The 11,800-nt window shown below is 67.3% G+C and overlaps 1 protein-coding gene across 5 annotated transcripts in view; it reads right to left on the bottom strand.

The window, feature by feature from the left end:
- Positions 1-11,800, bottom strand: part of URB1 (URB1 ribosome biogenesis homolog) — a 48,059-nt gene that overhangs the window by 940 nt on the left and 35,319 nt on the right. For 2 of the 5 annotated variants that reach the window (XM_080655032.1, XM_080655033.1), the window contains 10 exons: positions 11,148-11,319; positions 10,364-10,466; positions 6,400-6,560; positions 5,918-6,029; positions 5,084-5,190; positions 4,589-4,732; positions 3,509-3,618; positions 2,540-2,737; positions 1,529-1,770; positions 661-1,221 (listed from right to left, as the gene is read on the bottom strand). In XM_080655032.1, coding sequence (XP_080511158.1) covers positions 661-1,221; positions 1,529-1,770; positions 2,540-2,737; positions 3,509-3,618; positions 4,589-4,732; positions 5,084-5,190; positions 5,918-6,029; positions 6,400-6,560; positions 10,364-10,466; positions 11,148-11,319 — 1,910 coding nt within the window. Of the gene's footprint in view, positions 1-660; positions 1,222-1,528; positions 1,771-2,220; positions 2,491-2,539; positions 2,738-3,508; positions 3,619-4,588; positions 4,733-5,083; positions 5,191-5,917; positions 6,030-6,399; positions 6,561-10,363; positions 10,467-11,147; positions 11,320-11,800 lie in introns of those variants that run through there. The other 3 variants (XR_013959866.1, XM_080655034.1, XM_080655035.1) reach the window with 3 other exon arrangements.

Genomic DNA, 11,800 nt, shown 5'->3' with positions numbered 1-11,800 from the left:
TGAGGACCCGTCTCTCTGTATTTGTGACGCAGGAAACGCTGCTGCAGGCCTGTCGCCTCTTGGTCTCCGCGCCCCCCGCCCAGTCCCCACCTGCGGCCGGATGAGGACAGTCACCGCTCCCAGGTGAGCCCACCTGCGGGCTGCCCACCGCTCCCGGCTCCCCCTCCGCTCCCCGCGTCCTGGGAAGGGCCAGCCTCAGGCAGAGGGACCACGTGCAGGTGCCACGGCCCCGCGTGCCCTCCCCCAGGCTTCAACACCTCCATTCCCTCACACGCACGTGCAAACCTTTCCTAGGCAGCTGCCAAATGCCAAACATGGCAACGGTGCGTGTCTACATGTACATGTATACATATACATGCACGTGCACACATGTACATGTATGTGCACACACATGCACTCATGCACACACACGCACCTGGCCACGATGTGGAATGTAATTCTGTTTGGGAAACGGCAGACACTTGGGAAAGACCCTGGCCTGCAGGGAGGGACAGTCCTGGGGGGACTGGAGGTCTGGGCGAGCACCCCCACTGTGATGAGCGTCACTAAAGGCTTCCCCGCATGCGAAGGCCCGGCCCCCCGCATGGCCAGGCCCACGGTCCCCAAGCCTGTGCTGGGGCTGCTCCCACCCCCCACCGCCCACGGCCTCCCCAGAATCACCTCGCGTGGCTTCCTCCTTGTCGTCCAGGGCAGCCAGGTGGAGGGTCTCCACAGCCGGGGGGAGGGGTGTCCCCGAGGGGCTCAGGGCCGCCGCCAGCGGCAGCATCAGCGCGTTGAGCTCGGGCCCCGCCAGCCCCTCTGTGCAGAGCCGGCTGTACAGCCTGAACAGGCCGCTCCTCACCGCGCCGTCCCCGAGGAGCTGGGCCACGACCTCCGGCTGCCCCACCACGTGGCCCCGAAGCCAGCGCAGGAGGCCCGCAGCCTCAGCCCCGCTGAGCGGGCACTCGGTCGCCGTGCGCAGCACCCAGCTGACCACCAGGGCGACGACGGTGCACACAGGGCTGTGCGGGGTGGCCGGGTCCGAGGGCCCCTGAGTGGGCGCAGGGCTGGGGAACACAGGCCCCCAGTGGGTCAGTATGGACCTCAGGAGGCCCCTGCACGTCTCCAAGCTGGACGGCTGCAGCTCGGGGCTGGCTGCCTCCTCCGCCTCCCCAGGCCTCCTCCTCCGGCCCCGAGGGCCTCGGGCTGGCGCCGTGGGCTTGTTCCCGTCCTTGAGCATTTCTGTGAGAGAGAGAGAACGGTGAGACTGTCCCCTGCAGACCGGGCTGGCGCAGTGCAGGGGCGGGCAGAGGGGCAGCTCAGAGGCCACGCTGCCCGGGCACAGCGAGCGCCTAGCCCTGGTCTGGGGTTGGCGCCGCTGCTGTAGTAGGGGGCTCCCTGGTGGGGCACAAGACCCTGTGTCCCCTCTAGGCGGCCACGAGGACCCGGGTCTCTACGCCTCACCCACTTAGGGAAAGCTGCTCAGAGAGGGGGGGATGGGGCTGCTCGGGGTGAGGGGTGGGAGACGAGATGGCACTGCCGCACGCACTCAGCAGGTCCCTGGCGCGGAGCTTCTCGGCGGCGGCCCGCAGCGCCCCCTGCAGCTCGCCGTCCCGCGCGACGAGGCCCCACTTGTGCAGCAGGAGCAGCGCGTCCGCGGTGGACAGCACTGTCTCGTTCCCGGTGAGGCGGCCCATGTCCCGGGAGGCCCGCAGCACGGAGGCCCGGCACCGCAGCACCGCGTCGAGGGCCCCGAAGAAGCTGGTCAGCTGCGCGGAGGCCAGGGAGGGCCTGTGGGGAGAGGGACGCGCTGAGCACAGCTGCCTCGTCCGCGGCCCGGACGGTGGCCGTCACCGCCCCCGAGCGAGGTGCGCACAGGCCGCCCACCAGCCGCGCCCTTTACAACAGACACCGGACCGCACGGGGGGCAGGAGGCGAGCGCTGGGGGCGGGGGGGTGGGGTGGGGGCAGGAAGGGCCGGAATGTCTCCGGAAACCACGGCGGATGGACAGCTGGGCAGAGAGCCCGAAGGTCAGGGGTCCCCCGGGCACGCTCACTGCCCTCGGAGACAGGGCGCCCTGCACTGCCTCGCGGGCTCAGACGTAAACCCAAGGCCTGCTCGTGACCAGCACGTCTCGGTGCTGAGGCCACAGCCGGTGTGGGTCCAGCCAGCACCCTGTCCCCGCTCAGGGCGCGTGCGCAGAGCGATGTCCCGCCCGGGACCGAGGGCGGAGGTGCCTGGACCAGGAGCCTGGGCGGCGGGCGGCGGAGGCGGGTTGGGGAAGACCTGCCCTTTCTTAGGTCAAGGTCCCGGGTCACGTTCTCTTCAGAACACCCCGAGGCTGGACTCAGGTGTCGGGGGACGGGCTCCTGCCAGGGACCCGGACAGCAGGCGGACAGCAGGCGTTAGTTCCCAGGCCCGCGAGGAGCCCACGAGGCTGACGTGGGGGAGGAAGCAGCGACGACGGGTTTCCCGGCGTCCCCCGCTCGGCACAGCTCTGCCGGAGCCCACCTGCGGAGCGGGGACCGTGGCAGTGAGGGGCGGCCGAGGCCGGGCATACCTCAGGTGCTTCGCCAGCGCAAGCAGGACGTACAGGAACTCGTTGACCAGGTGCAGGGCCAGCAGCTTCGGCGGCTTCTGGGTTCCGGGAGGGCCGGGCGGCAGGCTGCCTGCCTCCGCCCCCCTGCCCCCCAGGTTGGTCACCCACAGAGTGTGCAGCAGGTCGATGATGCCGGACAGCAGATGCGTCTCCAGGAACCTGGACGAACACAGCCCGCGGTCACTCCCCTTCCCTGGCACCTCGAGGGGGCGGAACCCGGAGCGAGGCCGAGGCGGTGGCAGTCCCTCGGGCGGGCCTCAGCAGGCTGTCCCAGCCCCACAGCTCCACCTGCTTAGCCCCTGCAGCCCCCCACGGGCACAGGGTCCAAGTAGGAGCAGGCGCGGCCACACCCCCGACTTCACGCAGCGCGGCCGCCTCCTCACCCCGACCACCCGGGCCCAGCAGAGAGCAGTCCCGCGGCCGCCGCCGGGCTACAGGAGAACGCCTTTCCCAGCCGCCAGCAGCCTCCGGCCGCCCCGGGCAGCGTCTGCAAGCCGGTGCCGAGAGCACTCCAGAGGCAGGCACCCCCCCCCCCCAGAGAGGGAAAGATGCTCCTGAGGACGCACAGGGCCTGGCCGCCCGGGCGAGTCTATTCGAGCAAGGTGTGCCGTGGACCTTCCCGCAGGAAGTGCTGTCTGCACGGGGCCGTCCTCCAGTTCAGGAGCCGGCGAGGACTTAGATCAGCTCGGCGGGCAGTGCCCTCCCCCCGTTCCTGTGGAAGCCCTAACCCCACGCGGGGCTGGGAGGTGGGTGGGCTCAGATGAGGTCATGGGGTGGGGCCGCGACGGGGTTGGTGCCCTGGCGACAGGAGGAGACTGCAGAGCTCTCGCGCCCTCTCCCACCTCCCTCTCCACATGAGGGTGCAGCGAGAGGGCGGCTGTCTGCAAGCCCAGGGCAGAGGCCTCGCCAGAACCGCCTGCACCGGCTCACCTGCCCTCCAGTGCGTGCAGGACCCACGTCAGGAGGCTGTAGTCCCGCAGGAGCGCGTAGGCGGCCCTGGCGTCGCGGGCGGCCTTCTGCAGGATCTCCAGAACCCAACCCTGAAACCGGGACCAAGCCAGCGGGTGCTGATGGCCACACCACGTGGACCCGGGGCTCCGGATGCATGGGGGGAGGGGCGGGCGCATGGACCTGGGGGCGGATGCGGATGGGGTGGACGCATAGGGGGAAGGGCGGATGCGGACGGGGCGGGCGCATGGGGGAGGGGCGGGCGTGTGGGGGGAGGGGCGGATGCGGACGGGACGGGCGTGTGGGGGGAGGGGCGGGCGCGTGGACGGGGTGGACGCATAGGGGGAAGGGCGGATGCGGACGGGGATAGGAGGGGCGGATGTGGACGGGGCGGGCACATGGGGGGAGGGGCGGATGCGGACGGGGCGGGCACACGGGGGGAGGGGCGGATGCGGACGGGGCGGGCACACGGGGGGAGGGGCGGATGCGGACGGGGCGGGCACATGGGGGGAGGGGCGGATGCGGACGGGGAGGGCACATGGGGGGAGGGGCGGATGCGGACGGGGCGGGCACATGGGGGGAGGGGCGGACGCGGACGGGGCGGGCGCATGGGGGAGGGGCGGATGCGGATGGGGCGGGCACATGGGGGGAGGGGCGGATGCGGACGGGGAGGGCACATGGGGGGAGGGGCGGATGCGGATGGGGCGGGCGCATAGGGGGAAGGGCAGATGCGGACGGGGCGGGCGCATGGGGGAGGGGCGGATGCGGACGGGGCTGGCGCATGGGGGAGGGGCGGATGCGGACGGGGCGGGCACATGGGGGGAGGGGCGGATGCGGACGGGGCGGGCACATGGGGGGAGGGGCGGATGCGGACGGGGAGGGCACATGGGGGGAGGGGCGGACGCGGACGGGGCGGGCGCATGGGGGAGGGGCGGACGCGGACGGGGCGGGCGCATGGGGGGAGGGGCGGATGCGGACGGGGCGGGCACATGGGGGGAGGGGCGGACGCGGACGGGGCGGGCACATGGGGGGAGGGGCGGATGCGGACGGGCGGGCGCCCACCTGGGCCGCGGGGCCGCACAGCGGGCTGCTGAAGGAGGCGAGCACCACGGGGAGGACGCCGCGCCGGGCGTACAGGTCGAAGCAGTACTTGTCGCGCATGCCCTGCCGCAGGAGCCCGAACAGCCACTCCCGCTCGGCGCTGTGCTGCGGAGACCAGCGCCCGTCAGCGCCGCGGCGGCACCCCGGCACCCGGCACCCCGCACCCCGGCCTCCGCTCCTGACGGAAACCCTCCCGTCACCTTCACCTCGGAGGACGGGCAGGTCCCGCCCAGCGCCGAGCGGTGCTGGCTCAGGCAGGGGCCCCACGAACGCGCGTGACCTTTACTCCCGAGACACGGGAAGACACAGGGACGGGGGCGCCACGAGGCGCAGGTGAGGCTGCCCCGAGATGAGCCATGGACGACGCCCACTCCCACACGCAGGCCCGCGTGACCGAGCGCTGCCCGACCCGCGAGGACGCACACGGCCGAGGCGCGGTGGGGGGGGGGGGCTCACCTGGACGTCCGAGCTGTAGAAGAGCGGGAAGAAGCCGGGCACCTTGCTCACGTTCAGGTCCTCGTGCGCCAGCAGGAGCTTGTTGATCCTCAGGTACATGTGGTCCTCTGGGACAGGGCACAGGGCTCACAGCGGGCCCGCGGGCACCGGGCACACACGGACCCGCCTGCGGGCGCTATGCTCCCATCCAGGCCACTGGCTCTCCCGCGAGCAGAGTGCAGCCCGCCGCTGGGTCCACACCGCACACAAGCTTCCCGGGGCTCAGAAACCACGGAGGGACCTCCCCCCCCCCCCGCCCCCCGCCCATCCTCAGTTCCTGCAGAAACGCCCATCAGCCTGGGCGGCGCCGACCAGGTCCCAGACAGTGCAGGGCCAGCACCCCACCGGCTCCCCGGAAAGGGGGCCACACGCCCAGGGCCACTGGTCCAGAGGCAGCGGGTCACGTGGGCAGACGCCTCCTCCCCTGCCACTCCCCCCCCTCGGGGCAGACTCCGCCCGCAGCGACCCGGTGACCGCAGGAGGTCTGATGTGGGCACCCTGCACCGGCCTCTCCCTCCGCCTTCCTGGGTCAGGTCCCACAGGGGCCCTAACGCGCCTCACCCGCACCGCCAGAGGCACCCTCACCCGCACCGCCAGAGGCACCCTCACCCGCACCGCCAGAGGCACCCGCACCGTCAGAGGCACCCTCACCCGCACCCGCACCCTCACCCGCACCCTCACCGTCAGTGGCACCCGCACCCTCACCCGCACCGTCAGTGGCACCCGCACCCTCACCCGCACCGTCAGAGGCACCCTCACCCTCACCCGCACCGTCACCCGCACCGCCAGAGGCACCTGGTCTCAGAAGCTGCAGGGCTGCCTTGGCCACGAAGAGCGCCACGGTGAAGGTGAGCCTCATGTTCTGCGTGCGGATCCCGTTCCGGACGACGTCCAGCAGGTAAAGGACCTGAGAGCAGGAGAGCATCTTCGGGCTGTGACCAGCCTCGCCCCCGCAGCCTCCGCACAGCCCAGCGGGTGGGGCGCCTGCTCCCCACGGCCAGGGCGCAGGGGGCCGAGGGCGGAGAGAGCCCTGGCTCCAGGCCGGACGACCCGACCTGCTCCCGTCCTCCCGGGCACCGTGGCCGGACAACGGCCGCCTTAAGCTCTGAGTTTAAACCGAGGAAAGAGCCACAGGAAATGGAACCGCGTTGCCCACCGCGCCACGGGAGTGTGAGGGGCGAGCCCACTCCAGCGCCCCGCCTGCCCTGCAGGAGGGACAGAGGTCTCCCGGCAGCTCAGCCTGCAGACCGGGCGGAGCGCAGCCTCGGCCCACTCACCTGGGGCTGCTCGCGGAACCGGGCCCCCTCCACGTGCGAGTAGTAGGCCGCCAGCACGGAGTAGGCGGCGGCTCGCATCTGGGGGTCGTAGCTGCTGAGGGCCGCGGCGGTCAGGCCCAGAGCGTTGGAATCCACGAACTTCCGACAATCCACCACCAGTTCTGTGGGAAGTGAAACGTAGCCATCATTACTCCGCAGGCACACGGTCCCACTGCTGCGTGACACGGCGAACCGAAGTGCCTTCGCATTTCACCAACATCAGCACGTGTGCCAGACACGGCCAGAAACTGATTAGTCATATAAACCCTAAAGCAACACACACACACACACACACACACTCACACACACTCTCTCACACACACACACTCACACACATACACTCACACACACACTCACATACACACACACACTCTCACACACACACTCACACATTCATACACACACACACACTCACACACTCACACACACATTCATTCATACACACACACACACACACACACACTCACACACACACATACACACTCACACACACACTCACACACACACACTCACACTGTAGCTAAAAGCCAAAGGAAACACTGTATCAACAACCACGTTAAATGTGAACGGCGTGCACGCCCCAGTTAAGAGGCAGAGCTGGGAGACCAGGTAAACAAGCAAAACTCAGCACATCCGGCCACGGGGCCCATGTCAGCGCCGAGCAGCAGGTGAAAAGCGAAAGGACGAAGGTCACGCAGAAGACCCCGGGGCTCCAGCCGGTGGGGCACGGGCGCGTGTCCTCCCGTAACAAGTGCCTCTTTCTCGGGGCGGGGGGGGGGGGGGGGGAGAGCAACCCCCGGAGCCTAGGAAGCACCCGACTGGAGTGAACGACTGCGCGGGGAGCTGTGCTCAGGGTGCACTTATGACCTCGGCCGCCAACACAGGCGGATGGAACCCCTCGGGGAAGGGAACCGCCTGGGCACGTAACGCCACGCTCACTGGAGCAGTGCCAGCTGGGGGTCACGACCTTCCCCAGACGGTGGGTCCCACGTGTCCGTGAGGGAGGCAGTGCCGTGCTCTGTGCTCATCCCTGTCCGTCTGAAGCCGTGGCTGCGTGCCAAGGAGGGGCCCTGGCTGCTGAGCCTACAGGCCGTCCGTCCACAGCAGTGACGGCGCCGCTCCGGGGACCTCGCGCACAGCGTTCGGGCCCTGGTCCCCGATGCTCAGATGACACGGCTCAGCCAGGACGTGCTCTGATCCAATGAGCAGCACCCGCTTCGTGGGCTTCCGCGCTGCGGCGGGAAGACCTCTCTCTCCTCACGCCTCTGACCGTCTCCTGGGCGGCGGGGGCTGGCGGCCGGGCTGGCACGGCGCCCAGGCCGCTCTGTGTGAATCGAGCTGAAGGTGTCGGCCCGCTCCGTGGGGACGGCACTGGCCGTGGAAAAGCCTCTGTCCCTGTCCCTGCCACGCCAACAGCCGGCTGCCCGCTCCGCAGCCACGGCCGCCACGGGGGGCGATGAGGAAGACAGGCAGCCGCACAAACACTAACCGTCCGCCTGATGTCGAACCGCGATTGTCCAGCAGCTGGACCCGGCGCACGGCGGGAGGGGGGGTGCTAGGAGGGCCTGTGCACCGGCCGGCTGAGCTTCACACGCGATGGGAACGGGGCGGACGCGGGCTCAGCTCCAGGGCGCGGGTCTCCGCTGGGAGGGACGCCCGGGAACCCGGGGGCTGAGAGCACGTCCGCCGGGTCCAGCGGTGGTTCTACCCTGCCGCTAGCCGCACACGCGAGCGGGGGAGTCTCCAGCGCCTCTTCAGTGAACACGTGCTTGTACGCCGTCCACGCTGCCTTCACCAGGGCGACCCCAAAGGAGCAGCACGCTCTTCCCGTGAGAAGAAGGCCAGGCCTTCCCTCGGCCACGTGAGCCGCGCCGGACTGGCCACTGTGCTGAGCCGGCGTCTCCCTGTCCAGCGTCGCGTTTCCCTGCTGTGTCCCCCTCCCCGACATCCTGCTTCCTCCCACCAGGCACTGCTTCATAACGCCATGCTCCCATCTTTGGTTCTGGGTGACAGGTACCCACAGCAATATTTATAAGCCTGGTTTCCTTTTTCCTTTTAAAGAGTTTTTATAGCCCTGACCGGTGTGGCTCAGCGGATAGAGTGTCGGCCTGCGGACTGAAGGGTCCCGGGTTCGATTCCGGTCAAGGGCATGCACCTTGGTTGAAGGCACATCCCCAGTAGGAGGTGTGCAGGAGGCAGCTGATCGATGTTTCTAACTCTATCCCTCTCCCTTCCTCTCTGTAAAAAATCAATAAAGTATATTAAAGAAAAAAAAGTTTTTACGTTTCTGCTTTTGTCTATGCACCTCCGTGCCGTAACAAGTCTCCCCTCCTGCATGAGCGGGTGCATGGGGCTGGCACTTTAAGCCGCTGCGAACCCTTCCGCAGATGCTCTGCAGCCTCCCCCCGCGGTCAGGCAGCGGGGCCTGCAGGGCTGTACGAAGGAAGAGATTCCCACCAAGACCACTCACCGGTCACCTCCCCAGAAGGCCCCCGGGCCCGGTCCCCGGCCCGGAAAAGGCAACATGTATGACTCTGAGAAAAGCATGTCCTGACCTTACTGTTTCTATCGAGCGTTGTCCAAGCCTCTGCCTGTTTCCTAAAAGCTCTACTGAGACAGAGCAACAAACTGACTGGTTGTGACTCAGGGTCGCCTGTATTTCTGACTGTGGGACACCCGTGTTCCGTCGGAAGAGAATCAGACTGAGCCGGCGGCCAGGCCGTGCCAGCAGCGTCTTCCCGGCCACGCACGGGGCAGGCGTGCCTCTCAGCCCGCCGCTGCACCAGGGCAACGCAGACACCGCAGGCCGGTGGCACCGCGTGAACACGGCGGGCGAGCGGCGGCTGCGCGTCTCGGAGGAACTCTACGGGCAGGGCAGGGGGAGCAGCGATCCGTCACCAGGACCGATTTCAAGTTGGAAAAGGGAGAATCAGCACCAACAGCGAGTCTCGGTCGCTGATGCACCTGCACGTACTCGGCGGGGAGGAGCCTGGGGAGGCACGGCCGGCACCCGCTGGCCGGCCAGTGAGCAGACAGGACCCCTTTCCTTCCTGTCTCTGCACCAGCCACCGAGACCCCACCCTCAGGCCACCGGACACAAAAGGCAATTCCAAACACACATGTAGAACCAGAACCAGCTCCGCGGCTCACTCCTTCCCGAGGCAAAACCTGTCGGCAGCTGACGGCTGCCCGGTGAGACCTCAGAAAAGGCCCTGGTCACTGAGAATCAGGATGGACGTCAGGACAGAGGGACATTATAAAGTTATGTTTTAAAAAATGTATTTTTATTGATTTCAGAGAGGAAGGGAGAGGGAGAGGGAGAGAGAAACATCAATGATGAGAGAGAATCATTGATTGCCTGCCTCCTGCATGCCCCCCACTGGGGAATGAGCCCACAATCAGGCATGTGCCCTTGGCCAGAATCGAACCCGGGACCTTTCAGTCCGCAGGCCGATGCTCTATTCACTGAGCCAAACCAGCTAGAGCTGTGTTTTTATGTTTTTCAAATCACTGTAGCCCAGCCAGCATGGATTGTGGTTGAGTGTCCACCTATGAACCAGGAGGTCACGGCTCAATTCCTGGTCAGGGCACATGCCCGCAATGCGGGCTCCATCCCAGTGGGGGCATGCAGGAGGCAGCCAATCACTGATTCTCTCTCATTAATGTTTCTCTCACTCTCCCCCTCCCTTCCTCTCTGAAATAAAAAAATACATGTACTTTCAAAGTCCCTGTGTATCTGAAATTGTATCTGAAACGCTAGCTGTCGCTTTGCTGAAACTCAGTGGGAGAAAGGTGGGAAGGCGGCGGAGAGCTTCCTGACAAGCTGCACAGGGACAGCTGTGGTGAGAAACCTGACCCTGGGCCCCGCAGGCACGTCCATCCCAGCCCTGGGCCCCGCAGGCACCCCCACCCCAGCTGCCGTTACCTGGCCTGGTCAGCTCACAGAAGAGGTGGAGGAGAAAGCAGGGGTCGTACAGGCCATCGAGGTCCGCGGGGCTCCCGTCTCGGAATATCGGGTCCTGTGTGTCCTGTGAGAGCCCGAAACGGGTGTGAACCCCGCCCCAGCTCCTGCATGTAACAGCGGGGATGCTCACCCACTCTCGAGATGCCAAACCGCCTGGAATGTCCGAGGGCATTAAAAAGTGATTCTGTAAAAACTAGTGCTTATACCTGAATTAATATGACCTTTGGGGGGACAAGTCATAAATGAAACAAGTGCTGGTAACTGTGGTGGGTATACGGGGCCCCGGTGGGTATACAGGCCCTGTGTGGGTATAAGGTGCCCCGGGTGGGTTTAGGGGGTCCTGTGTGGGCATAAGGTGCCCCGGGTGGTTATAGGGGGTCCTGTGTGGGTATAAGGTGCCCCGGGTGGTTATAGGGGGTCCTGTGTGGGTATAAGGTGCCCCGGGTGGTTATAGGGGGTCCTGTGTGGGTATAAGGTGCCCCGGGTGGCTTTAGGGGGTCCTGTGTGGGTATAAGGGGCCCCGAGTGGTTATAGGGGGGTCCTGTGTGGGTATAAGGGGCCCCGAGTGGTTATAGGGGGCCTGTGTATGTGGCTGACATGTGACCCAGTGAGAAGTTAACAGGAAACAGCCTGTAATTCAGGCCTCTACAGCTGAGGGTACAGTGGAGCCCTCGGAGGGCCCCCTCCATGCCCCCCCCGCCCCGCCGGTGTGTGCTCCCTGGTGGCTCTGCCCGGCCCCCCACACCTCAGGGGGCAGCAGCCTCCGGTTCTGGGGGAAGTGGAGGATGGTCTTCATCATCTGGTCGCGGTCCAGCAGGCGGAGGATGTCCCCGACGCTCGGCTGCTGCCACAGGGACTTGCCCAGGCTGCGGCTCGTCTTGTGGTGCTCCACGGCCGCCGGGCCCCACAGCAGCACCCTGGGCGGGGGGAGGAGAGCACGGGGTCACGGGCCCCACAGCAGCACCCTGGGCGGGGGGAGGAGAGCACGGGGTCACGGGCCCCACAGCAGCACCCTGGGCGGGGGGAGGAGAGCACGGGGTCACGGGCCCCACAGCAGCACCCTGGGCGGGGGGAGGAGAGCACGGGGTCACGGGCCCCACAGCAGCACCCTGGGCGGGGGGAGGAGAGCACGGGGTCACGGGCCCCACAGCAGCACCCTGGGCGGGGGGAGGAGAGCACAGGGTCACGGGCCCCACAGCAGCACCCTGGGCCGGGGGGTGGGGGAGACGGGAGAGCACGGGGTCACAGGCCCCACGGGAGCAGAACTGATGACGGAAGGACCATCGCAGCAGCTGTGTGGAGCAGCTGGCCGTTCTGAGCACAGCACACGGGTCCTATCGCTTCATCCCCATCATAACTCGGGGCGACGGTGGGGTGAGAGTGATGCTGGTGTGAGGG

Source organism: Plecotus auritus (genome assembly GCF_963455305.1).
Source record: "Plecotus auritus genome assembly, chromosome: 2".
In the NCBI taxonomy this organism is placed as follows: domain Eukaryota; kingdom Metazoa; phylum Chordata; class Mammalia; order Chiroptera; family Vespertilionidae; genus Plecotus; species Plecotus auritus.
The sequence above is the reverse complement of the archived record's forward strand: the minus strand, read 5'-3'. Positions and strand labels throughout refer to the sequence as shown.